The sequence below is a fragment of the Rhododendron vialii genome, chromosome 9a, assembly GCF_030253575.1.
Source record: "Rhododendron vialii isolate Sample 1 chromosome 9a, ASM3025357v1".
Taxonomy (NCBI): domain Eukaryota; kingdom Viridiplantae; phylum Streptophyta; class Magnoliopsida; order Ericales; family Ericaceae; genus Rhododendron; species Rhododendron vialii.
In genome coordinates this window covers 25,484,544-25,508,936 of record NC_080565.1, presented here as the reverse complement: position 1 = coordinate 25,508,936, position 24,393 = coordinate 25,484,544, and the positions used below count along the sequence as shown (strand labels likewise).

The window sequence follows — 24,393 nt, the reverse complement described above, 5'->3', positions numbered from 1 at the left end:
TGTTATTTTTTTATTTAATTAATAATATTTATACTATGTATCTTTTTTCTTTTTTATTTATTTAAAATTATTTTAGTGTTCCGATTTTCAATCCGGTTCAATCGGTGGAAAGATCTTGTTTTTTTTTCATTTTATCTTAAATGGTCATAATGAAATTTTGACATTTTAGATTCAAATATCTCTTAGGGCTTATCAACAAGAGTCCTAGAGTCAAAATTTAATTATGGCCATTTAGGATAAAATGATCAGGAAACTAAAATCTTTCTACTGGTTCAAGCGGATTTAAATTTGGAACACTTAATTTTTTAACTATTTTTTTAATATATAAACTGTATAAAAATGTTAATAACGTACAACTTTCAACCGTTGCAATTAATTTGTTATTTTTTTATTTAATTAATAATATTTATACTATATATCTTTTTTCTTTTTTATTTATTTAAAATTATTTTAGTGTTCCGATTTTCAATCCGGTTCAATCGATGGAAAGATCTTGTTTTTTTTTAATTTTATCTTAAATGGTCATAATGAAATTTTGACCTTTTAGAATCAAATATCTCTTAGGGCTTATCAACAAGAGTCCTAGAGTCAAAATTTAATTATGGCCATTTAGGGTCTCAATATAAATTTCTTCTATTTACATCTTTTTATTCATTATTTTTAAAAAAATTTCTCAAAATACAAATCGAACAGGGAAAGATTTTTGAAAAAATATATACAATTCCTATCCGAATTCAAACATAATTACTAGTACTACCATCTAATCTCCAGCCTTCAATTCGTCATTAAACATCCCAAACTACCCACACAAGATCTCTCACGCCTTCAAAACAACGCCAGACGCCCCTCTTCGTGGCATTATAGTAATTCCATCCCCGAACAGAGGCCGATTTCTCTCGGTCACCCTTTTATATACTCTCTCCGACGAAAAGGCCCCTCTTTTTACCGATCGCTCTCCTCCTTCATCTCTCTCTCTCTCTCTCTCTATCCATCAATTCCAACGGCCATGGCAGAATTCGAAGCCAACCACGTCGAAGACGACGAGATCTCCAATGCCAACAACAACAACAACCACGGCTGGCAGAAGGTCACCTATCCCAAGCGCCAGCGAAAGCATCCCACAAACCCATCGGACCCCGCAAAGCTCCCCGCCAACGGATCGGGCCCCGCCGGAACCGGATCCGGCGCGGTTTTCCGATCGCTCGAGAAACACTCGGAGGAGCGGCGCATGCGGTTGCAGGCTCAGAGGGAAGCAATCGTCCAGTCGGAGGCTTCGACGAAACCGAAGGTCCGATCCGATGATTACGATGATGATGACGATAGTGATGATGTCGAGGTCGTTCGAAACGGCGCCGCTGCGGACGAGAAGAAGGCGAAGGTGAAGAAGGTTAAGAAGCCGAGGGTGACGGTGGCCGAGGCGGCCGCGAAGATCGACGCGGCTGACCTGGCGGAGTTCCTCCTCGAGGTTTCGGTGAGTTTGTAAGCAAAAGATGAGAATTTTCGAGGTCTGGGGTGATCGATGGATTTTGTGTGTACTTGACGGGGTCTATTTTTTTTATTTTTTTATTTGTTGATTTGGTTGTAGGGGTCGTATGAGGCGCAACAGGATATACAGATGATGCGATTTGCGGATTATTTTGGCCGCGCGTTTGCGGGGGTGGGAGCGGCGCAGTTCCCGTGGGCGAAGTTGTTCAGGGAGTCTACCGTTGCGAAGATTGCTGATGTAAGTTCCCATTTGGTTTTAAATTTCTTTGAGATTCTATTAGTGAGAATTCGGAATGGTTTGTGTTTTGAAATTTAATACCTGATACTAGTAAAATATAATTTAGTACAAGGCAACAAATATCTACGAACGCCATTATGCTGAAATGAGGCGAAGGCGATTGATGTGGATTGCTTGGATATTGCGAAAAACAACTATCTTCTGCTATTGTTTAATGTGATTCGCATAGCAAGCCAAGGAAACGTAGGCACTACACACGATGGGTCCGATACGAAGAACAGATTGAAGTAGGAAGAAAAGTGGGGTTGATTTTTTTAGACCATGTAGGAATCCAGGAATTTCTCTATTATCCTCTGCCTGATGGCTGATCTAGCTTTTGTAGATTCGACCGACAGAAGTAGATCTCGCTCAAGCTGGGAAGGCAGAAAGAAATAGGATGGGTAGTTCGAGTCCTAATCATATGAAAATTGAAAATTAGAACATGGCTGCAAGTGGAAGTGGTTTAGGCCTTCACTGTCACTTTCCAAAAGTTTGAAGCTCTTCCTTCTTTTTGCAAATATCGACTCTGGAAGCATTTGTCCATTGTTTTGCCAATTTACAAATCTTTGAATCTCCATTATTTCCCATAGAGGACACATGACTTGTTATTTTGTGTGCTCTGGTGGTTCGAGCACATCCTCTTTTGATATCGTATTATGATTTGTTCACCTTAATGGAAGTATGATGATCTACTATGTCAAACTTTGTGGTGCAACAGCTATAGGAAACTGATTAACCAGAAATTCTTTTGTTATCCGTGCGGTGGGTATTTATGTTTCGTTTTGTGCTGTATGTCCTTACCCTTTTTTAGGACGGGTTGCACATTCCCTTTTTAGTTGAGTATAATGAGTTCTTTATGCTCAACAGATCCCTGTAACTTATACTATTTCTTTTAGATATTTTTGTTTTTAAAGTTCTTTGAGTTTTAGTGGGAATTCAGAATGGTTTGTGTTTGAAATACAATACGGGATACTATAATTTGGTACACCACAACATATCTATGAACGCCATTATGATGAAATCAGGCAGAGCTGATTGAGGTTTTGTGAACCGCTTGGATATTGCAAAAATAACTATTGGCTGTTATGTTTTAACATTATTTTCCTAGCAATACACACTATAGTTCCGATACGAAGATCAGATTGAAGTTGGAAGAAAATAGAGATTTTCAGAATTCAGACCTAATTCTGTCTCTTCCTTCTGGTGATGATGTGCATTTGTGTAATTGCTCCTTCATTGCAAATTTATAATTTATTTGAATTTTTTTTCTACACAGCACTCCTATTAAAATCGTGTGCTGACAGTATTTTCAATCTGACTGTCCACGTCGTGGAGTCCTTCATGTTTTTTTACTCAAGTGAGGTCCATATTTTTCTAGACCATTTATGTATGAGTTCTGTGATTATTCTTTTCGTTGAAGGAATTTGTCCATTGTTCACTGTCTGATGGCCAATTTAGCTTGTTTTCAAGACCCAATCGTATGAAAATGGAGATTAGAACATGACTACATGGGGAAGTGCTAAATATTAACTCTGGAAGTAATCCTCCATTGGTTTGCCAATTTCCAAATGTTTTAAGCTCCATAACATCACAGAGATGACGCATGATTTGTTATTTTGTATGCTCTGGTGGTTCAAGTCCATAGTCCAGGCAAAGATTCAACCACTTTTTCCGACTTTTGATTTCTTATTGTTTGTTCACCTTACCAGGAGTGTCATGTTCTACTTTGGTATACTTTGTGATGCGACGACCATAGGAGACTGATTAACTTATATGTCTTGTTTATGCGGGGCGTTGGGTAACTTATGTTTCATTTTGTCCTCTATGCTGGGTCTCATTCCTTTTCTAGTTGAGCATAATGAGTTATTTATTCTCAACAGATCCCTGTAACTCATATTTCTGAAGCTGTTTATAAGACATCAGTTGACTGGATCAACCAGCGATCGTCTGAGGCACTTCAGTCGTTTGTTCTGTGGTCACTAGATAGCATTCTTGCTGACCTACCAAGCCAACACGCAAGTGTTAAGGGCTCCAAAAAGAGTGTGAATCCAACTTCATCAAAATCTCAGGTAACTTGTTTGTTTTCCATTAATTGTTAATTTTCAGCTTGCCTGGGTACAAATTTGGGATATGGTGTTGTTGATTAACTACAATGGTTATTTGTTCAGGTTGCCTGGATATTTATGTTTTTTTTTTGTTAATTGCTAATAAAAGTGCAAGTGTATTGTTAACAACCTAGCATGGTAAGAAGTTAAGAACATTTGGTACATGTGAATTATTCTTTCGTTACAAAATAGTCTATGATTTCCCTAATTGTCATGTTTCATCCAGTAAAGGAGATTTAGAAAAAGTTCCGTATGGCTAGTCTGTATTGAGCAGCAATGTATTATTGCTAATTGTGGTATCTGGGAGGTGGATTTTTGACTGACATATTCCCATACACTGTCTTTAATTTTTTGAAAGCCGTTGGAGCTGTTTGTGTTCTTAGTTCCATTGAAGGCTCTTGTCTGCAATGCCTGGACTGTGTTAGGCTTATAGGCTATAGCTTTATGATACTTCTGCAGTTGTGAAATTATCTCCTTTTACCTAAATTAGAATTGACATTCTTTCGAATCTTTCCCCTATGAGCTGTCTCCTGATGGTGTGATCAAGTCCAGTTTTTTGGGGAGGAGTTTTAAGAGTTAAGAAAATTCTTATTGTGCAGCTGTCGTAAATCTTCATTTCAGTGAGAGCCCTCATGAAATTCCTATAATGTTGGTCGATAATACGGGTTCGACTGAATACATGGGTCGGGTTCGGCCCACCACACATGTCATGAGCTACCTTCCATCATTTTGCCCCTTTATTTAACCTGGCTCCCCTCTTTCATCTCCCAGTAATGTTCTCCTTTATTTGCTTGGGGACTCTGGTCGTCATGTCGATGTTTGTGATCTCCATTAATCCTGTCCAATATTCAAGTGCTTGGAGGGACGAAAATAAATCATTTCTGTCAACGTATCTTGATTATATTGGCCCAAGAGGTGCCCAAGGTGATTATTTATGGTACTTCGATATTTCTTAAAAATTCTAGTCGGAATGCAAAACCTATAGGCTGGAGGTTGTATCTGAAGACTGTTAATGCAGTCTACCCATTCCATGATGATGCCGTCTCACTAACAGTTTCCATGTTGATTCTGGTACTAAATGTCCATGTCTTAAATTGCTGGCTTTCCCTCGCCCTCCTCCAGTATTGCTTGGATTCTATTGTTATATTGGTTCGGCGGTTTCTTTGGCAAATAATTTGGTTCATAGTTGTGAAGTCCACCTTTTGTGTTTTCAACTCTCTCTCAAACATTTTGGAATTCCCTATATGCTGAAGTGCTGAAGTTTTACCATATCATTCATCACACAATCTTTTGCTTGAAGTATTTCTCTTAATTTGGCTGATGTGCCTTTCATGTGTCTCTTGAACTGGCAGGTTGCTATATTTGCAGTTTTAGCTATGGTATTACGACGGAAACCTGATGTTTTGATTGGTATACTGCCAACATTGAGGGAAAATTCAAAGTATCAAGGACCAGATAAGCTTCCAGTCATTGTATGGATGGCAGCTCAGGTGAGTGCAGTGATTATTCTTTGTTCTCTGTCCTGTTCATTATAAGTATTTGTGTGATTAGATAGTAATATCAATTTGCAGGCTTCTCAAGGAGATCTGGCTGTTGGATTGTACTCGTGGGCACACAACCTCTTGCCTATAGTTGGTGGCAAATCAAGTTGTAATCCGCAATCAAGAGATTTGATTTTGCAGTTGGTGGAAAGGTTTGGAAGCATTAGGCTGTATTGGTTTGCATTTTCCAGAATCAATTTTGCAGAATAGTTTTTAGAAATAATTTTTGAAAACACAATTCTTATAATCATATTCGCATTTATTTTTGGCAGACAATTGTTTTCGACACTTTGAAACACATTTTCATTGCTTTCTCAAAATGGGGTTTTTAAAACCTATTCCCAAAATTGTGTATCTATAGTGTTGTCAAGAAGTTTCGAGGATATTTTTGTGAAAATTTGATTCTGAAAACTGTATCCAAACAGGTCCTCCGGATATCTTTTCCGTTGCTTCTATAACTTCTGTTAATTGGGTTTTGTTTTGTGGTTGCAGAATTTTGTCTAGCCCGAAAGCTCGTATGGTTTTGGTAAATGGGGCTGTCAGAAAAGGGGAGCGCTTGTTACCACCTTTGTCCTTAGACTTGCTGATGAAAGTAGCATTTCCTGCGTCTTCCGCTCGGATAAAGGTGGGTACTTATAATTTCAGTACAAATCTTTTGTTGTGTGGTCATTTATTGAAACCTCTTGTCACTACCCCCCGTCTGTTCTTTAATGTTACGTACTAAATACTAAAACGGAAATTACCCTGGCTTATCTTTAAGTTTGGTACTTTTTGCAGGCAACTGAAAGGTTTGAGGCCATATATCCCACTCTCAAAGAGGTGGCTCTAGCCGGTTCTGCTGGAAGCAAAGCCATGAAGCAAGTTTCACAGCAAATATTGACTCTTTCGGTGAGAGCAGCTGGAGAAGGTAATATTTTGTTGATTAAGAGACTTCCTTCTCATCTCTGTTACTGATTCTGTATCATTAGTGTTGTAATGAAATCTGTAAAATACAATTTCATTGATTGAACCATTTTGTAGGCAACCCTGAGCTGTCCAAGGAAGCAACGGCCATTTCTATCTGGTGCTTGAAGCAAAACTCTGATTGTTACAAGCAGTGGGTGAGCTTTGTCAAAATAAAGTGCAATTTGAGTTGATGAAAAATTGGACTTTCATCAAAGTTTTTTGAAAGGTTTTATTACAAGACCTTTCTGATGTAAATTAACGTCAACAGGACAAGATTTATATGGATAATGTGGAAGCAAGTGTTTCTATTCTGAGAAAGATAACCGAGGAATGGAAGGAGTTTTCTGGGAAGCAGTCTTCTCTTGATGCTCTAAAGGAATCTCTCAAGAGTTTCAGGAACAAGGTACTCGCCCTCTCTCTCTACGTGTCGTCCCCCGCTTACACCACTTTCACAATTTCATAAAATTTCAACTGACAGCACACCTTTTCGTGTAATTTGTAACATCTGCTCAACATACACACCTATTAGTAACTACTAACTAACCCCAATACATAACAAACACTACAGAAAGTCGCAATGAAAAAGCCACAAAGTGCATAACCAGCACAAAAATGCATAAGTTTAGCTCTCCATGATACTCGGGTTATCTAGGGATGGCAACGGGGCGGATCAGGGCGGATATTAGGATAACCGTACCCGATACCCGAAATTGTTCCCATACCCGAATCCGCCCCGATAACCGAACGGGGTGGGACTAGTTGTTCCATGACCGAACCGAACGGATTTCGGGTTATACCCGAACCGAACAGGTAACCGCATAAAAATAATATCTTCATCAACCCAAGAACGAAATCATTCACGGGACAAAAACAGATCATGTTCAATACTCAAAATAAACCCCATAAAACTTCAAATCAGTTCAAATCCACAGATATTTCCAAGTCAAATACATGTATCTTATACCCAAAACCTATACGTGTACAAATACATCCATTACAAACCTATAAATGAGCAAATACATGCCTGATAAGGCTTTGAAAGAATGGGATAGATGAGTAGATCACAGCAACGAAGAGCAAAACACCCTTCGATTTCATCTGGCGACCATGAATACGACGAAGTTGGAGGGAGAGAGAGACCTAAACTAGAAATCAGCACTGCTTCGATGATTGACGACAACGGCAAGGGAGAGACGGCAGACGGAGAAGAGAAGCTTCGGTGTGAGAGTTTGTGATTTTGTGAGAGAGAGGCGAGAGAGGGCTGATTCTGATTTCTGGGAACCCTACTGTTATTGTAAGTATATATATATATAGAAAGGGTTATCACACTTCAGGTCCTTACACCTTAACACATGCAACAAGATGGTCCCTAACATTTCTGAAAGTGTGCACTTTGACCCCTAGTCTCTTTATATATATATATGGTTTCGGTTCGGTTCGGTTCGGGTATCTGCTGAACCATATCCGAACCGAACCCATTCGGTTATCTCACATCCTCCACCATTCCCGCACCCACGGGGAATTTTTCGGTTATGGTTCGGGGAAAAAAATCGGTTATGGTTCGGGTACCCATCGGTTCGGTTCACTTTGCCATCCCTAGGGTTATCTTATCTAACCCACAAAAGTTTGTAACTAAAAAGGCCACAAAATACTTTAACTTTCTGTAATTTACACGGGTTAGTAAATGCATACATATATATTCATATACATACATCTTATTTCCGCTCTCTTTTTTGTCTGCTAGAACGAGAAAGCATTGGCTGGAGGGGAGGACTCTGCTCGTCAATCACTTTTCAAGGATGCAGAAAAGTACTGTAAGTGGATACTGGGAAGGCTATCTCGAGGCCATGGGTGCTTCAAAAGTATGACTTTTGCTGTTATTGCAATAGCTATTGGTGCTGCTGTCATGTCCCCAAAAATGGAGTCCTTAGATTGGAACAAATTATCTGTTTTGTTCACTCAGCAATCCTTCTGAGTGTAACGACACCAGCAATCTGCTTTTAACAATATTCGGCATAGGCAAAGTAAAATCCAATTTGCCCCGCACAATAAAGTGGCAAAGAGTGAGGTATCTTTTTTAAATACTTTTTATGAGCCCCATTGGGATACTGAATACTGAAACTAGAAAGGCTTGGAATTCAACACCCCATAGAAAGGTTCAATGGTGTTGCAGTTGTAGGACTGATTTGTTTTTGGTTTTTTTCTCTTCCTGCTGGTGTAGATTTATTTATGTTTCTTTTGTTCAGAGCATTTTCAATACTTGTGAACTAATGTTATACAGATGAATACATTCGTATTCTGGGATAAATTAATGTTGGTAAAGCCGCAGTGGATTACTATGAGATATCATCTGTTGTTTAAAAATGTAGGTTTCTGTTTTTTGTCCCTGACTTTTGATTCAATTGAATACGGTTATGATAGTGGCCTGTATTCTGATGGGACAGAATCCTGTCAATATTTTGTTCGGCAGACTTCCTATTGCATATGAATCACATTAATGTAATCATCATACCCATTGAGATCCTATTGCACTATCTTATTGTGTTTAAGTTATTCAGCACACCAATTGAAGTGTTTTTTTATTTCTTTTAATAGTCGGTGCTAGCCAGTGGCTTGCTGTTGGTAGTTATCCTCGAGATGTTTCAGATTTGAAATTTGAAGGAGTTGGCCTGCTGGTAATTCAGTTCCCCGCCCTCTCTTTCTGTTGTTGCACCCTAGTCTGAGGCCTGATATTTACGTGGTATATATAGGCGGGACGAGAAATCCGAGGGATGAGTCATAGAGAATCCCCGGATACTATTGTCATCAAAATATGTTATGGAAAAAGAAAAAAAATTGCTTAGATTTCGGGGTGCCAAGAGGGGCAGAATGTATTTGCTATGATGAATAGTTGTCCATAGAGACTGCTCATGAGGTTTACTTTCTGAGCTTGTCAAAACGATGCTACATGGTTTCATTCTCTGAAAATTTGCTACGACTAGCGAAATGGTAACATTTATGTTGTTGCAGTGAACATCTTCAGGAAGTTAGGAACTGAATTGTACAGAATACATGCAGCTCACAAGCGCACATTACGTGGGTATGAATATGAGAGCTTCTTACTTAGTCGAAATCGTAATCTTCGGGGGAAGCCCATGGATATTTGAGGTATGAGTTGGGAATTTTGCTAGGATCCTCTGGTGTAGACCAAGGATACTTCATTGATGGATCCCTTGGGAATTTCCTGAAGTTGAGAAAGGGCGCCCAAAGCAGCAGGCTGGAGATGGGTAAAGTAAATTCAGCAAGTTAACATGAATCAAGATCAGAGCTCAATTTCTAGATTCCAAATAAATCGCGGTAGAAAAACTCACACATCCGCAATGAATGATCTGTTTCTATACAACAAGAGAGAGAGAGAGAGAGAGAGAGAGAGAGAGAGAGAGAGAGGAAATGCACAACTTTTCTTAGATATTTGAAAAAACATGGTCGGAACTGCACAACTATTCTTAGATATTGGAAAAAAACATAAAGGTCATAACTAATACTTCATCCGTTCCAAATGTTAGGTCCCAGGTAGCACTTTCTTTTAAGTGTCCTAAAAAGATTGTTTCGGTTGAAAAGTAATGGGCAAAAAAGTGATGAGTTTACTCTTCCACTCTTATTTTTTGAAAGTACATGTTATGATGATGTTTTGAAGAGTAAAAAGAGAAAGAACAAATATGACAAGTGTCTGGTGATGTTCTCTTAATACTTTGAAATTCCTAAAAGGGATCAACAAATTAGGACCGAGGGAGTAACTCTGAACATTGTTGCAACAAAATAAAGTGAAAAGATCCGAGCATTTGTAGTGGTGTTGCTAAAAATTGTGTGTTATATGACATTAAGTGTATAAAGTGAGGCCCAATTTTGTTTGTTAAGAGCATATAAATTTACAAAAATGATACTCATACAACAATCCAAACACAACCTCTCACATACATGTGGGACTCACACACACTACCACAACCTCTCACATACATGTGGGACCCACACACATGTGTGGGTCCCACATGTATGTGAGAGGTTGTGTTTGGTGTTGTATTTGCATTATTGTATTGAGTATCATTGTTCATAAATTTAGGAAGTAAATGTGTGTTGTAGTGGTGTAGTTAAGATGTGTGTTGGTGCTGGTTAAAGATATAAATAATGTATATATATGTGCATGTCCCTTTCTCCTCTGCCACACACAGGAGTTGAGTTTTGTTCATCTTCCAGTTAAGAGAGTGAACATTACCTTCATTCATATTGGTGAAATTGTGTGGATTCCACCACAAAGTGATATCATGCTTATCATGTAATACATTTTTTGACAAGTATGACATCACTTGTGGTAAGATTCACACCATTTTAATCAATAGGGAGGATGATAGTGTTCACCCTCTTTTAAAGAGAGTGAATAAAATTGCACTCCACGCACAACCCACTCCTCTGCCACACGGCAGAGGCTCCAATCCTCTCTCTCCTCCTTTTCTCTCTTTCTCTCCCCTCTCTCTTCCTCTCATTAGCTGCCACACCACGGTTAATCACACAGTTAGCTTTTGTTAATGTTAGCCAAGTATTAACAAAGCCATTAGGAAATCCAAACTAGAGTTGGTTAACTAAGTCAGAAAAATTCTGACCAAATCAAGCCCTTAACTCTACCACTAGAGATGCTCTCATAGGGCCAATGTCAAGTTCAAACCACTGGTCAGTCAGGAAGTTCATGAAATTTCACAACTGTACAAAAATTTATGTGGATTCAGTTCAATGGGATTTACTTTCACAATATTGCTTTTATTGATGGTCACTCTTATGCAACAGTAAGAAATGGTATAAAACAGTTGTTTGGGACACAACTTTACAAAAATTTTAAAACACGACTTTGGACACAACTGCTTCTAGAACCCTTCGATGCATGTGGCTCAAACATATACATCAGTTCCAAACATAGTTGTGCTTAGAGTTGTGTTCCTAGATTTTTCCAAACGAAACAAGGCTGAAGCACTTTGAAACAAACCAATCCTGCTACACACACAACATCCCCTTACAACACGTATCTCTCGCCGTCTATCTTAGCAATCAACAGTCCGGATTTTGAAAACAACTTTTACCGGTAAAAGTTCATTTAAAATCCGAACCGTTGAAAATACATTTTGACAGCGAGAGATGCGCTGTAAGGGGATGTTGTAAACCTCTGTTGTAGGCGTATCATTTTGGGAAACCAAAAGCAAGGGTTGTGAAACAAGGACCCATTGCAACTGATTCTTGGTGTCACAAAAAGCAGGGCATTTTAAAAAAACACTGCTAAGGATACAAACATTCGGACATAAATTCAGACACAGGGTCGTCGAAGTACGTGATTTCACAGTGCATTTATAGAACTCACGTATATTTGTGTCCCAATCTGTGTCCCAACTTGCACCAACTACACACTTGAACTCGTCAGATAATGGATACACACAAAAACTAAATCGGATAATGGACACAGGGTCGTCGAAGTACGTTGCTCCGTTCATGTTCAGATCCCAAGTGCTAGCAGTGGCAGTTATGTTCCAGGTTTATTTACATTGCACAAATTTTCTCTCCTTCAACACCAATGCTAGTGTGCTTTTGCAATAGCACCATGGGGCCCGAGTTGTGAATTCAAAAGAAAAGAAAGTCTAAATCTAACTCTAAATTTTGATTACCATAACAAATGTGAATCGTCCAGGTTCCACATCAATGAAGTTTGTATAATGCAATCAAATTTTAGCGACCCATCAAAATATTATGTACGCGTTCTTTTTAAAAGGAAAAACCACAATATTCAGTTTTCAATGCGTCAAAATCGCACAGAAACCAGCCGCGGCTGAAGAAAGAAGTGAAGGGAATAGGCACTTACCCTGGAAAGAACATGAACACAAGCATGAACTGCACATACGTCTCCAATAGTTTTCTCCTGTACCATCTGATCCTAAGCCAGTTCAAAATTATGGGCTGCAATCGAAATTCCAAAAAACAATCACTAAAACTACATAAATTCCCCTAACCTTCACCGTTCACTAGCCGATGAAAAACCCTGAAGACACCACAAAATTCATACAACAGTGACTGAAATGCAGTTTTGCCTCACTGCATCACGGTGGAGTGTGGGGCCTAGTTAATCCCAATTTTCCAAGGTTTGTTTGTAATTTGTAGTTTCACTCACAGGTGCGACAAGAAAGTATATGAAGGCCGCGATGCCTGATTGTATCAAATCAACTGTGAGGTCGTAGTCGTTATTGTTTTCTCCGGTAACAGCAAACACTGGCTGCACAACCTGTTGAAATGAACCTCATAAAAACTTGACCTCCAGGAAAAAAAAGAAACCAAACTCGTAACAGTCTTACAGTGCAGAAAAGAGCTCCAACTTGGATAGCCAAAGATGAATTTTTAGGACTGAAGCAGTCTGTGAGTTTGCCAGTAATGGTTGTTGCCCGTTCTTCGCAACGCTGAGATTCATTCAGTTTATGATAATATCAAGATTTTGCAGGTCAAAATATTGATGTAACACAAAATACCAAGTGAAGAAATGTACTGAAAACATATGTACCTTGTTTGGTTTGGAGTTGTGGTGTTGCTTTAGTTTGGAGTGGATGGAGAGAGAAGGAATTGCACTGTGAGAATTGCAGAGAGAAGGCAAAGCTCTGGGGATTTGGAGGCTCAAATTCAGTGGGCTGCTCATTTTAGAGCTCTCCCTTTGTGGTTTCCTTATCTGTTTCAAGATTCAGTTACATGGTGCAGTGTCCACCCAAATAGAGAGAGAAAATGCAAAAGAAAGGACGAAACAAAAGAACTTAACAAACTTTACATCTCCAAGGGCAACCCCGGTGGTCAAGGCCTGTAACTTAATCACTTGGGTCTTTGTTCCTTTTTTCAATTCCTTTGGAGCCGGTCCATACGGAGCATTTGCTATGGCTTCAAGTGGGGCTCCCGCAGTGGATGGTGGGTTTATGGTCCCCCAAGATTAGTTGAAGTGCGCATAAGTTGGCCCAGACACATGGTTATGAAAAAAATTGGGAAAATGACGGCCCAGGACGTGTTTTGATAATTAATACCTGCCAATGACAAGTTAAGAACATTTGTTAATGCTGAAAATGCCCTTGGTGGATATTAAGTATCAAAACACGTCATTGGCCGTCATTTTCCCAAAAAAATTCTTGCCTTCACATTGGCCCTTTGACAACATGGCTGGCTTGAAGCTCTTCTGGCCCAAAACAAACTCTTGAATGAGTGTCCTCCATACATTTTGCACAAGAGCAAAAAAGATAAAATCGTCATTTTTTTTCTTAGAAAAATTTGAGTTTATAGTACTCCTATCTTGTTTACAAAATAAAAATGAAAAAATATCCTATCCGGTTTACAAAAAGATTAAAATGGCAAACAAAATCTAAATTTCTGAGTCATGAATACTTGCTCCATGCGTGTTTGACTTAGGAGAAGTAGTCTCTCTTCAAAATAGGATTTAAAATACTATCTACGTAATTAGAGTGAAATAAGTTTGGCTATTATTTAAATTGGTGAATATCATCCATAACTTTATATTATCAAAACTGTTCAAAAAAAAAATTTATATTATTCAAGAGAGGTGGCATAAGTGAAATGGCATTTTCGATGAATTTCTATGTCAATTATTTCTGTCGTAAGTAACGATTTGATTATGACACCAAATTTGTACCTTCTACCTAATGGAAAAATGAAAATGAGATCTAGTGAATGATCTTTTATCTCCCTTAATCACCCAAGAAACCAATGCTTCTACAATCATAGATACACACACAACTGCAATCACAATAATGTGTACGTCTAAGGTTAAGTTTGGACAAACTTCTTTTTGGACTTTTTGAGCGAACAAAAAGTCCATATGTTTGGACAAAATACAAAGACGTTATCTGGTTGTTTTACCGGACACTACGGGGGCTTTTCACAACTACCACAAGAACCCCTTGTCTAATTTCTATAGGCCAACTACCACAAGACACTTATACATTAGCTGAAACAAGTCGTTTTTTACTCAAAGCCAATTTTTGCAAAATAAACAAAAAATAAAAATACTCCTATATAGTTACTCCAAACTCACCCTAAGGTGGTGGGATTATAGAATTTTCCCGAAGAAATCACCTCTTGACCGTTTTCCTTTCTTACTTTTCTCCCTTTCCTCCATAAATCCGAAAGTATCAGGATCTTCTGCCATATCTTTAAAAGGGCTGAACAGTCTTGTCCAGGTCAATTTCGAGCCTTTCCTGGATCTGTTTTCATGATCGGGACGGTTGATATTTTAGACCTTGTTGAGAACATTAGGCACATTAAAATTCATGTAATCGGATATTGCTTAATGCTTTTTCGAAACACATTTATCTCGCCAAAAATGGGTTTTATCCACTTTTCTAAACCTATTTTTGTCCAAATAAATATGCTCTTGAAACGATACCGGGTTAACATGAATTTTGACATGCATAAGATGCTCGACGAGATCTAAAATATAGACGGCCCTGATTATCAAATGGAAATGGTCTGATCAGGACAGTCAACCGGAGGGGATCCTGTTCCAATCGAAACCCAACGTAAAAAATTGGTGCAAGAAGGCCAAGCCGGGAATGGAAATCTCAAATATTGTGTGCCCCATTGTTCTGGTTTCCAGAATTTTCCAGCACATCCTCGCCATCCAAACATTCCACATATTTGGACTCTCTGTAGAACCCAAAAAGCATACTCCCAAGTCCCAACCAGTGAACTACTACTTACCTTGTTTATTTTTTTCCGGGAATATCATCAAAACCCAAAACCTCCACGGCTAGAAAGAACTCTCCCAAAAAATGATGGCCTTGTCATTCCCAACTTACTTCAAATTCAAGCCTCCAAATCTCCAGCTCAAAAAATTGCATACCCATTTGGAATTTATTAGTTTCAGAACACATGCTTTCTACTTCTCAACCCATGGTTTTAGACTCGACCCAAAATCTCTCTCTACGCCTATAGTCGCCACAAGAGCTTGCAGTGACTCTTCCCCTTCTGTAAGCTTTATATTTAATCCGGGTTCCACTTATTTCATACCCTAATGATTTTACAGAATAAGAAAAATATTGTGTATGCAAGTTTTTGTTGATAAGACAAACAAAAAATAATAATAATTGTGTTTGTAGATTTTTGTTGCTGAGAAATCTACATTGCGATTGTATAGAAATCTCTGTTAGTGTATGTTAGTTTTTGTTGCTTAGACAAGTTTGATGATGCAAATGGTTCGGTTTCACTGAAATGTATTGTGCATCAATTGACGGGTTCTGTGTTCCATTTTCCCTTTATTAGTAAGAATTTCTGGTAGAGTATCAGACTACTTTTCCTGCTGTGGCGAGGTACTTTAGAGAAGTAGGCTTTTGAATGCTGGCAATAGGTAGATTTTGATTCCCGGGGAAAGGTTATTGGGAAACCCATGGTGCTTTGGAAGATTGAGAGCGGAAGCGGAGTGTCCTACTGAAGGAGTATGCGATTGAAGTTTAGATGTACTTTGGAGGAGTAGGGTTTTGAATGCCGGCAATATGAAGAACTTGATGCTGGGGAAATATTATTTGGGAGTTCCATAGGATGTTAATTGGCCATGAAACAGGAAATTTTTTGAAACTGTTAATGAAATTGAATTCTGGATTCTGATTATTTTTTTGTGAACTGGTGTGTAATTTTTTGTGACTTGATTTTTAGTGCAAGTAGTTTAGTGAAAGTTTAGCACACAAAGCTTTATGTTTGTTGTGATGAAAATAAGTGGCTGCAATGGAGGACTGGGGTTTCCGGTTCTTCTGCAATTGATAATGTATTTAACTACATGAAAGTTTTTCATAGAAAGCTTTTTTTGTGTATCAGTTGTTTAACTGATGATTCTTTTGTGAATTTTTTGATGTAATCAAATGACGGTCTTGACCGATGCCCATTTTATCTTCCATCATGCTCAAGGGAAAATTATCTGGGTTTCCATTGCTGTCCCGAACTATGATGACCTTATCAATCCCAATTTCCAACCCTCTTCAACTTGCCTACCAATCTTTAGCACCAGATTTTATCAACAAAAATCCCTGGCACCAGAAATTGCACGTGAGAGCGCTTGTTCTGAATAGTTGGACGTAGATCAGCACAAGATCTCTACCAGTTGGGGCTCGGCGCAACCTGCGAAAGATCCATTACCTGCCTCTGGTTCCCCACTGGGATCAGTAAACACCACATGCCACATGCTTAGTAGTTTTCAATATTACGCTCTGCACGTACAAACGTCATAAGAGTTTGCATTTATCGTTGAGTTCCACCCACACCAGTCTGTGCCTGTAATTCCTTGGCTAAATCCAGATGGGTTCCAATTATATTATTTCCCAATTTCATTATCGATATAGATATATACGAACATGCGTATGGATATTACTATATCCATCTATCTATTTATGATTATTTGTTGTTATGACAAGTTTGATAATGCAATTCGTTCTGTTAAATGAAGGGTATTTTGCATCAATTGAATGGATTGGTTGGTCCTTTACCCTTTTCTTAAAATACATTTTCCGCCGTGGCATGATGCAGTACCCTACTGAAAATTTCCAACTTCAATTTTTTTAGGACATTGGGTCATTAACAAGCAGCTTATCCAAGTCCGGAGATGGTTCTGTGGCCTTGTTTGTTCAGATGCTTGGATTAGACAATGATTTTCTTGACAGAGAACAGGCAGTAGTCTCACTATGGAAATATTCACAAGGAGGAAAAGAATGTATTGATGCTATCATGCAATTCAGTGGCTCCGTAATTCTCATTATAAACCTTCTTCAGTCGCACTCTGGTTCTACATGTGAAGCAGCTTCAGGGCTCTTGAGAATGATATCCTCTGTTCCTGTATACAGAGAGTTTGTCGCAGACCATGGGGCAATAGAAGCTATAACTGCCCTGCTGAGCCGCTCTTCTTTGACTCCTGAGGTATGAAAGAGCTGCATTATAATTGTTATTTTTCTCCGCATTTCACTTGGACATGGGAAATATAAGTAAAGTTTGCATCTGTTGACAGGAAAAGGAGCAAAGTATAGGTACGTTATGGAACTTGTCTGTTGATGAGAAACTTAGGGAGAAAATTACAAACTCTGATCTTCTTCCTTTACTTGTCAAGTTCTTGGAGGATGAGGACAACAAGGTGAAAACAGCTTCTGGAGGGGTTTTGGCTAATTTGGCTCTGAGTCGCTTTAATCACAAGGCCATGGTTGAAGCAGGAGTTATACCAAAATTGGTGAGGCTTACTTTTAATGGTGCTATTAACTGCAAAAGCCAAGTCAAAAAAAATCTGGTATATGAAACTAGAATGAACAAAAAAGAGTAGAATCTGTTGCAAGGGTTCCTTTTTTCTTTTGTTAATTATTATGTAAATTGCTCTTAACCTGTCACACTCCTTGGAGAATTGAATACTCTAATCGCCTTATGTATAGTATCATGTTGTGGACTTAAGGTACAAAATAATAACAGCTGATACTATTCATCTCCATTAATGCATTTCCAAGTCCTGACATGGAAATTACCTATAGGTGATTTTGAGGTTTCAACTGAAAATTTTGATGCCTTGTTCATTTGAAGCATCAATGTGTTTGCTATCTGTTGACTAAAGAATGCATCGCCTGGTATTCTCCCTCATCTGCCTTATCATCTTGTATTTGGGCAATGAAAATTTTGAACAACACGATTCACAAATGACTTTTATAACAGGATATATCAACAACTATGCATATAAACAGTGTTCAAGTTAGGTTTGCAGAATTTAGAAAGGCAAAGACAGAGAAGGGCTCATAAGCTGTTTCAACAAACTTCTTGCTAACCATACTGTAACACCATTAGCCTGCCCTGCACTAAAGTAACGTGTTGTCCTCATGTAGTTAAGCTATATGCTCATATATGAACCTTCTTAGAATGAAGTTATCTCTACCAGAGAAGGGAAACTAAAGGCAGGTTCATGTATGCGGGCTTGGCACCAGATTTAAAGTGGGCCACAAGAATGCAGAGGGTGAATCTTTAGTGAGGCCTTTAGGGTTTGTTTTCCTTGATTTTCATTTTTTCATGAGTGTTTTTTTCCTTTATACCTGTTCTCTTTTGTCTATTCTAGTTTCTACAGAGAAGGAAAGCCAGTTCACTCATATATGATGGTACGAGAGAGAAGTCCTTTGACTTACAAGATGTACGTATTCACCGAGTGTTTTGCTTGTTTATCGTATATACTAAAAGTAATTGGCAATAACGAGTAATTCCCTTCCCGTAATGTGCATAACTGCATAGAATATCATCAAAACAAAACTTTTTTCTGCAGATTTTTACTTTTTCTGTATTTGGTTGGCTCCTCTTTGTTTATTAATTTAGAAGTTTCCATGCAAATTCTTGTACTAGTTCTCTTTCAGTCACCATTTACCAGTAAAAAAGAATGTAATCACCTTGCAAAATCAATGCAGGCAAAGTTCTTGAAGACTTATGAAAAGGTATTGAAGGTACCGAGAAAAGAAGCAATTAATATATTATCAGAAGAAAAAGAGTTGAAGGTACTTAGAAAAGAAGCAAAAAATGCATTATTAGAACTTGCTAAAGATAAGTACTACAGAATTCTTATTGTGGAGGAAGGTCTTGTCCTAGTTCCTCTGGTTGGTTCTGCTGCCTACGAATCGTTCAAACCAGATTCAGATTCAGGGCTTACTTGGCCTGATGGTACAGAGATTGAAAAGATTTACGAAGGACCTGCACCATATGGTGCCTCTGAAGTACTTATTGAATTAGATGTCAACGGAAAAATTTCCGTAGATGATGCAAAGGCAAACGCAATGATTGGACAATCAACTCAACAATCTCTTGCTCGTGCTGGGGTTATAGAGATGGATGATGAGAAAGTAAATCAGAGTGAGTCTTCTTTGGATTCGAAATTCACCGTTTTGGAATGGATTGATGGTATTGCTCGTCTGGTTCTGATTCTTGGACTAGAAGATGAGTCAGCAATTGCTCGAGCTGCAGAGGCAATTGCTGATGCGTCTATTAGTGAACACATGCGGACATCTTTTAAGGAAGCTGGAGCTATCAAACCTCTACTCCAACTTTTAGACCATCGCAGTGATGCTGTTAGATTGGCTGCTGTTGATGCTTTGGAGAGGTTATCTATCAGGTTATTCATTAATGTCCCTCTTTCTATGAGTTTTTTTTTTGGGTAAGTCTCTTTCTATGAGTTATCCATGTATCTTTTGGGTATGTTGTTTCGGTTAGCTTGGAAAAGGAACCATTTTGATAAAATTTCGAAAAAGTAGCCGTAAGAAAATGTCCGAAGAATTTGGGAATGTCTGAAAACGTCGTAGTTGGATATTTTCTAATAGGTGTTGAAACTCAATGGTTCGGTTTGTTTCCTAGAATCTTGACATATTTCGGTGTGTTATGGCATTTGTCGGTGACTCCGTGGAAACATTAGAATTTTAGGATTCCACTAATGCTTCATTTTGATCTCCTAGGAAGTAGAAACATCTCACCCATTTCGTGGGAACGAAAATGAAGTTTTCTTCCTTGGTGCTGCGCAACACTTTTAGCAGTTAGGAAAGTTTTTTCAAAATAAGGTAGCAGAAGAAAAAGCTTTACATGGCTCATTGGCCCTCGCAAATCGAATGGCGCATTTGACTGCAGCGTCCAAGTCATGTTTCTGTGATATTTTTATCCTTTGAGAGAGAGAGAGAGAGAGAGAGAGAGAGAGAGAGAGAGAGAGAGAGAGAGAGAGAGAGAGAGAGAGAGAGAGAGAGAGAGAGAGAGAGAGAGAGAGAGCGCTCCTCCCTGCTCTGTCCTAGATAGTGAATTGCCTACATTAATGGAACAGAATGGCACACTGCACCATACCCCTTTGTGATATGTCTGCATCTTGTTTAGATTTTGACTGTTCAGACCATCGATGCTTTTAATCCACAAAACTCAATGCTGGACACCTGCTATATGAGCATATGTCCTGGTGTTATGCCGGTAGGGCTGCAGCTACTGCTTTGTGTAACAACGTTTTCTCTTTGCATTTTTACTTGTACTTTTTTTAAAAACTGGGTCTCTGGGCCAGCATGCGCACACCTCAACTAATCTCGGAGCCCTGAACTTAACGACCAAATGACCGGGCAAACCTCCGGTGGCCCCAATCTTGTACTTGTTTCGTGCACTAGCACCTCTTTTGTTATTGTGGTTAGATATATTAGTATTTTCTGCTGTTCAAATTTTTCTGCAAGGTGAATTTAAAAATTCCTCCCAAGTTGAAGCACTTTTGGTGGCGTGCTTGTCGTAACAGACTGGCAACCAAGGAGAATTTTGTGCATCGAAAATGTGCCATCTCACCAATCTGTCAAAGATGTCGAAAGGAAGTTGAATCAGTCGAACATATCCTATTTTTCTGTAAACGGGCTAGGAAAGTCTTTTTTGCTAGCCCCCTTGTTGTGGGTTTTTTTCCAAACCAGATTGGTTCAACTCTGGGATGGTCTATGAGGATCAAAGAGGAAATCGACAAAGGAAACTTGGAGCCCGATTATTTTTCCAAAGTAGTTTTCCTGTGTTGGTATATTTGGAAGGCCAGAAACGAGCTTGTTTTCCATTCCTCAAATCAATCTCCACATGTTATTGCTGCTCGTGCTCTTGGGGCATGGGACGAGTTTGTCTCAGCTACAGAGACCTCATCAAGTAACTTATCTAGGCCTCCCCCCTCCACCTCCTCTCTCCACTGGATTCCCCCTGCTGCTGGTTATCTAAAAATAAATTGTGATGCTTCTTGGTCCAAGGATCTCAATAGAGGCTGGGGTGGTATTATTTTGAGAGATAGTCTTGGTACTTTAATTGATGGAAGGAGATTTAGAATCTCAGCTACTTCGGCTCTTCTTGCAGAGGCCTCTGTTATCAGAGAAGCATGCCTCTTCGCCAAGGCCTTGAATCTGTCCTCTGTTTGCATTGAGAATGATAATTCGCAACTTATTTCTTTGAGTGTTTCGGAGCTCGTTCCGCCATGGGAAGTTTTGGCAATTATCTCGGATATTCGCTTGCTGGCAAAGAATGAAGGATTCTCTCTGAGTTGGACTCCTCGGGAGGGAAATGAAGCTGCTCATTGGGTAGCCTCCTCTCAAGCTTCTAATTTAGGTCCAAATTGGATGGTTTATCCACCAGAAATTTTGTACTCAATCCTTTGTAAAGATCTTTCTTAGTCTTCAATGAAAGTCTGTTCAAAAAAAAAAAAATTTCTGCAAGGTATGTCAGTGGTAATGTGCTAGAGTTTGTTGACAATGTAGACCAATTTCTTATCTGCAGCAATACTGTTTGCCAAAAAATTGAAGCTGAAGGTGGTCTACCTCCTTTGATAGATTCACTGAAGAACTCAGAAGTCTCCGAAAGCTTTATGGAGAAGGTATTGAATTTCTTTTATTTCCCACTCAAATCTTTTTGCAAAATGCATTTGTTTATAGAGTTCCTCAAGTCTTATCCAATACAGACTTTGAATATTCTTGCCCGGATGTTGGACCCTAGCAAAGAAATGAAATCAAAGGTGAGTAAGATAATGCTCACTGCAGTTCATGAGAAGTTACGTTCTTCTTGTTAGATTTTTTGTCTGTGTACTCTGTTTTGGCGTCTGGCAGGTTTATGATGGACCAGTTAATGGGTCAAAGGAGGAACGGGAAGCAACAAGAAAGACAGGGTCAGAAGTAAAGGTGGATGAGATGCATGTATCTAACTCTACTTCCAGGTTCTTTCTTGGTTGTCAAAACCTCTTTGTTGTTGTCATTTCTATAACTTTGGTCTTGATAAGAATGCTTTTATGACTTTCTCAGCAAGTTTCAGCTGTCATTCCGGCTTAACTAACAATGTGCACCTGATACCTGCACACTAACATTTCCTTGACCTTTTGCATAGCTTTCCAACTACCCATGCAAGAGATCTGTTGGATTCCGCTGCCATTGCTTGTCTCGTTGAGTTCCTGAAGAAGTCATCACCAAATTTGCAAAGAAAAGCCGCTTCCATCCTTGAGTGCGTGATACTGTCTGGGCAATCCATTGACACAATCATCTCAGCGGACATTGAATCTGGTTTGGATGCTGTTTTCCAACAGAAATCTCTTCATGGTGAGGGAAATGCTTCTCACATGATCTGTAGACTTGTCACATGTGCTGCTTGTTTATTTCTTCCCTTATCAGCGTTGCCAACTGCAAAAATAACTTGCAATGAGGAAATGGCTTATCTTCCCTATGTGTGCGGATTTATATGTATTTATCTACACATATATACAGAAAATGCAGCGGAAACTATAGAGTCGTACTATTATATGGAAGGGAAGCCTTCTCAAAATTGAAGTCCTTCCACAACAATGAAGTCAGCTTTCTTGGTATTCTACTTTTAGGTGTGCGTGTGCTTGAGACAGAAATAGCTGAATCCAATGCTTAGACACATACCAGCACTGACACCCATACTCAAGTCCTAAGATAGAAGATCATATTCGGAAGTTGCAACCTAGTAGACCCATATAGACAATACAACTAGTTTATGTCTATATTTGCTATTCAAGTGCTCTGTCTTCCTATTTCCTAATTGAGAATAAATTCTTTACACCGCCGGTGTAAACATTTATTTCCTCCAAATCAATTACATTGCGCCACGTTACAAAACAGTGGTCCCAATCAATAAAACATGGCGACGTGGCGCAATATAATTGATTTGGAGGAAACAAATGTTTACACCGGCGGTGTAGAGAATTTAATCTCTTCCTAATTTTCTGTGTCAACTTGATATGAGAGCAGATTCAGAACTTGAAATGGACTTTGAGCAGCCAGAACTCCACGCCCTGGAAGTTGAGGAAGCTGGTCTTGCGGTCTCAGCGGCATCCCAGTTACTAACAAGACTTCTCGACTTTGATTCATTCAGTAGTACCATACAAAATCCATCCCATTTTATTAGCTTGCTACGCAAAATCCTTAGGTCGAGTATACCTCTTCCTTACAAGAACTGGGTTGCTTCTGCACTTAGAAAACTCAGTTCTTTGTCCAACGGCCCCTTTATAAGCTGTGAAAATCCGATCAATCTTGAAGTCATTCGTTATGAGACAATCCCGAGATTGATAGAGCAGATGGAATCACCTTCTTTAGAATTACAAGAGGCCACTGTTGTAGAACTTTACAGAACAATCTCTGAAGGGGGTGCGGATTCGATTGGGGCAGTTGCTGCTGTGGGGGGAATATTCCCTTTGGTGAAGCTGATTGAAGAAGGGACAGAGAGGGCTGTCGAAGCAGGATTAGCGATATTGTATGATCTGAGTATGGATATGGAGAACCATCCAGCGATTATAGCGGCAGGAGCAGTTCCAGCTCTGAGAAGAATCATTCTCTCGCAAAAACCACAGTGGACTCGAGCACTTGATCTGCTGAGGGCTTTACCTACATGATGCGACATGGTCAATTTTTCTGTACTTGTGCTGATAAATGGTCGAGAGAAAAGTAAAAGTTTCTTGATTTTTGTTGAATTTTCAAGATTACGCTTCGTGTTGATTAATTTTGATGGTAACAGTATAGTTCCTTGAGGGCAACATGAATCTTCTGTTATTGAAACAGAAAGGTTGGGTAAGGTTTTGTCAGGGAATGTGCTTCCTCCCAGTTTTCTGTTGCTTTTTTTTTTTTTTTAAATGGAAATTTTTGTACATGTGAAAAAGTTGGGATTTGATTGAGGCAATACTGGATTCACCTGAGGGTATGAATTTTGCATGCCTGATGACAATATTTGTTGGGAAGATATGTGTGACAAATTTGAGACTAAATGGGCATCTAATACAGCTCTTTGTTGATTTGATTTGGTTTGTTCCCTAAATCTAGAAAATACGAAACCGAGTCCATAAATAAACTAAACGAAAGGACAAACCATAGGCATTGCGTTGCGAATAACTTTGCAAAACCTCCATGTCTCCTACCCGTTGTTCCCCTTTCTTGGCCATCTCTAATTGGTTTTGTCCACGGATTTGGAATCAAGTTCTATCTCCAGATCAATATTGAGT

At 39.0% G+C, this 24,393-nt stretch overlaps 3 protein-coding genes across 4 annotated transcripts; 2 read left to right on the top strand and 1 right to left on the bottom strand.

Moving 5' to 3' along the window:
* The first annotated feature begins 859 nt into the window (after nucleotides 1–859).
* LOC131301869 (uncharacterized) lies at nucleotides 860–8,717 on the top strand. The gene is made up of 10 exons (XM_058328354.1): nucleotides 860–1,471; nucleotides 1,586–1,723; nucleotides 3,643–3,831; nucleotides 5,220–5,357; nucleotides 5,439–5,560; nucleotides 5,901–6,033; nucleotides 6,186–6,315; nucleotides 6,429–6,508; nucleotides 6,622–6,756; nucleotides 8,098–8,717. The coding sequence occupies exons 1-10, from the start codon at nucleotides 1,007–1,009 to the stop codon at nucleotides 8,326–8,328; spliced, it is 1,761 nt and encodes a 586-aa protein (XP_058184337.1). The 5' UTR covers nucleotides 860–1,006; the 3' UTR covers nucleotides 8,329–8,717.
* Nucleotides 8,718–9,282: 565 nt separating this feature from the next.
* Nucleotides 9,283–13,183, bottom strand: LOC131301870 (NAD(P)H-quinone oxidoreductase subunit L, chloroplastic). Its single transcript, XM_058328355.1, has 5 exons — nucleotides 12,922–13,183; nucleotides 12,719–12,820; nucleotides 12,538–12,648; nucleotides 12,232–12,326; nucleotides 9,283–9,609 (listed from the first exon to the last, which is right to left on the bottom strand). The coding sequence occupies exons 1-5, from the start codon at nucleotides 13,051–13,053 to the stop codon at nucleotides 9,456–9,458; spliced, it is 594 nt and encodes a 197-aa protein (XP_058184338.1). The 5' UTR covers nucleotides 13,054–13,183; the 3' UTR covers nucleotides 9,283–9,455.
* Nucleotides 13,184–15,021: 1,838 nt separating this feature from the next.
* Nucleotides 15,022–23,985, top strand: LOC131301867 (vacuolar protein 8). Of its 2 annotated transcripts, none has more exons than XM_058328351.1 (9): nucleotides 15,022–15,382; nucleotides 16,965–17,315; nucleotides 17,404–17,619; nucleotides 18,824–19,521; nucleotides 21,669–21,765; nucleotides 21,850–21,903; nucleotides 21,995–22,101; nucleotides 22,269–22,477; nucleotides 22,643–22,967. In XM_058328351.1, exons 1-9 carry the CDS (start codon nucleotides 15,185–15,187, stop codon nucleotides 22,702–22,704), a joined length of 1,992 nt encoding a protein of 663 aa, XP_058184334.1. In that variant the 5' UTR covers nucleotides 15,022–15,184; the 3' UTR covers nucleotides 22,705–22,967. The 2 variants fall into 2 exon arrangements, with proteins under 2 accessions (XP_058184334.1, XP_058184333.1); XM_058328350.1 differs by lacking the exon at nucleotides 22,643–22,967 and adding an exon at nucleotides 23,150–23,985 and having other exon boundaries at nucleotides 15,027–15,382.
* The last annotated feature ends 408 nt before the right edge of the window (nucleotides 23,986–24,393 follow it).

Coding starts and splice junctions, on each gene's coding strand:
- LOC131301869 (XM_058328354.1), top strand. CDS start 1,007: ATGGCAGAATTCGAAGCCAACCACGTCGAAGACGACGAGATCTCCAAT. Junction 1,472..1,585: donor AGTTCCTCCTCGAGGTTTCG/GTGAGTTTGTAA, acceptor ATTTGGTTGTAG/GGGTCGTATGAGGCGCAACA. Junction 6,034..6,185: donor CGTCTTCCGCTCGGATAAAG/GTGGGTACTTAT, acceptor TACTTTTTGCAG/GCAACTGAAAGGTTTGAGGC.
- LOC131301870 (XM_058328355.1), bottom strand. CDS start 13,053: ATGAGCAGCCCACTGAATTTGAGCCTCCAAATCCCCAGAGCTTTGCCT. Junction 12,821..12,921: donor ACAACTCCAAACCAAACAAG/GTACATATGTTT, acceptor AATGAATCTCAG/CGTTGCGAAGAACGGGCAAC. Junction 12,649..12,718: donor TTGGAGCTCTTTTCTGCACT/GTAAGACTGTTA, acceptor TCATTTCAACAG/GTTGTGCAGCCAGTGTTTGC.
- LOC131301867 (XM_058328350.1), top strand. CDS start 15,185: ATGATGGCCTTGTCATTCCCAACTTACTTCAAATTCAAGCCTCCAAAT. Junction 19,522..21,668: donor TTGGAGAGGTTATCTATCAG/GTTATTCATTAA, acceptor TCTTATCTGCAG/CAATACTGTTTGCCAAAAAA. Junction 21,904..21,994: donor GCAAAGAAATGAAATCAAAG/GTGAGTAAGATA, acceptor GGCGTCTGGCAG/GTTTATGATGGACCAGTTAA.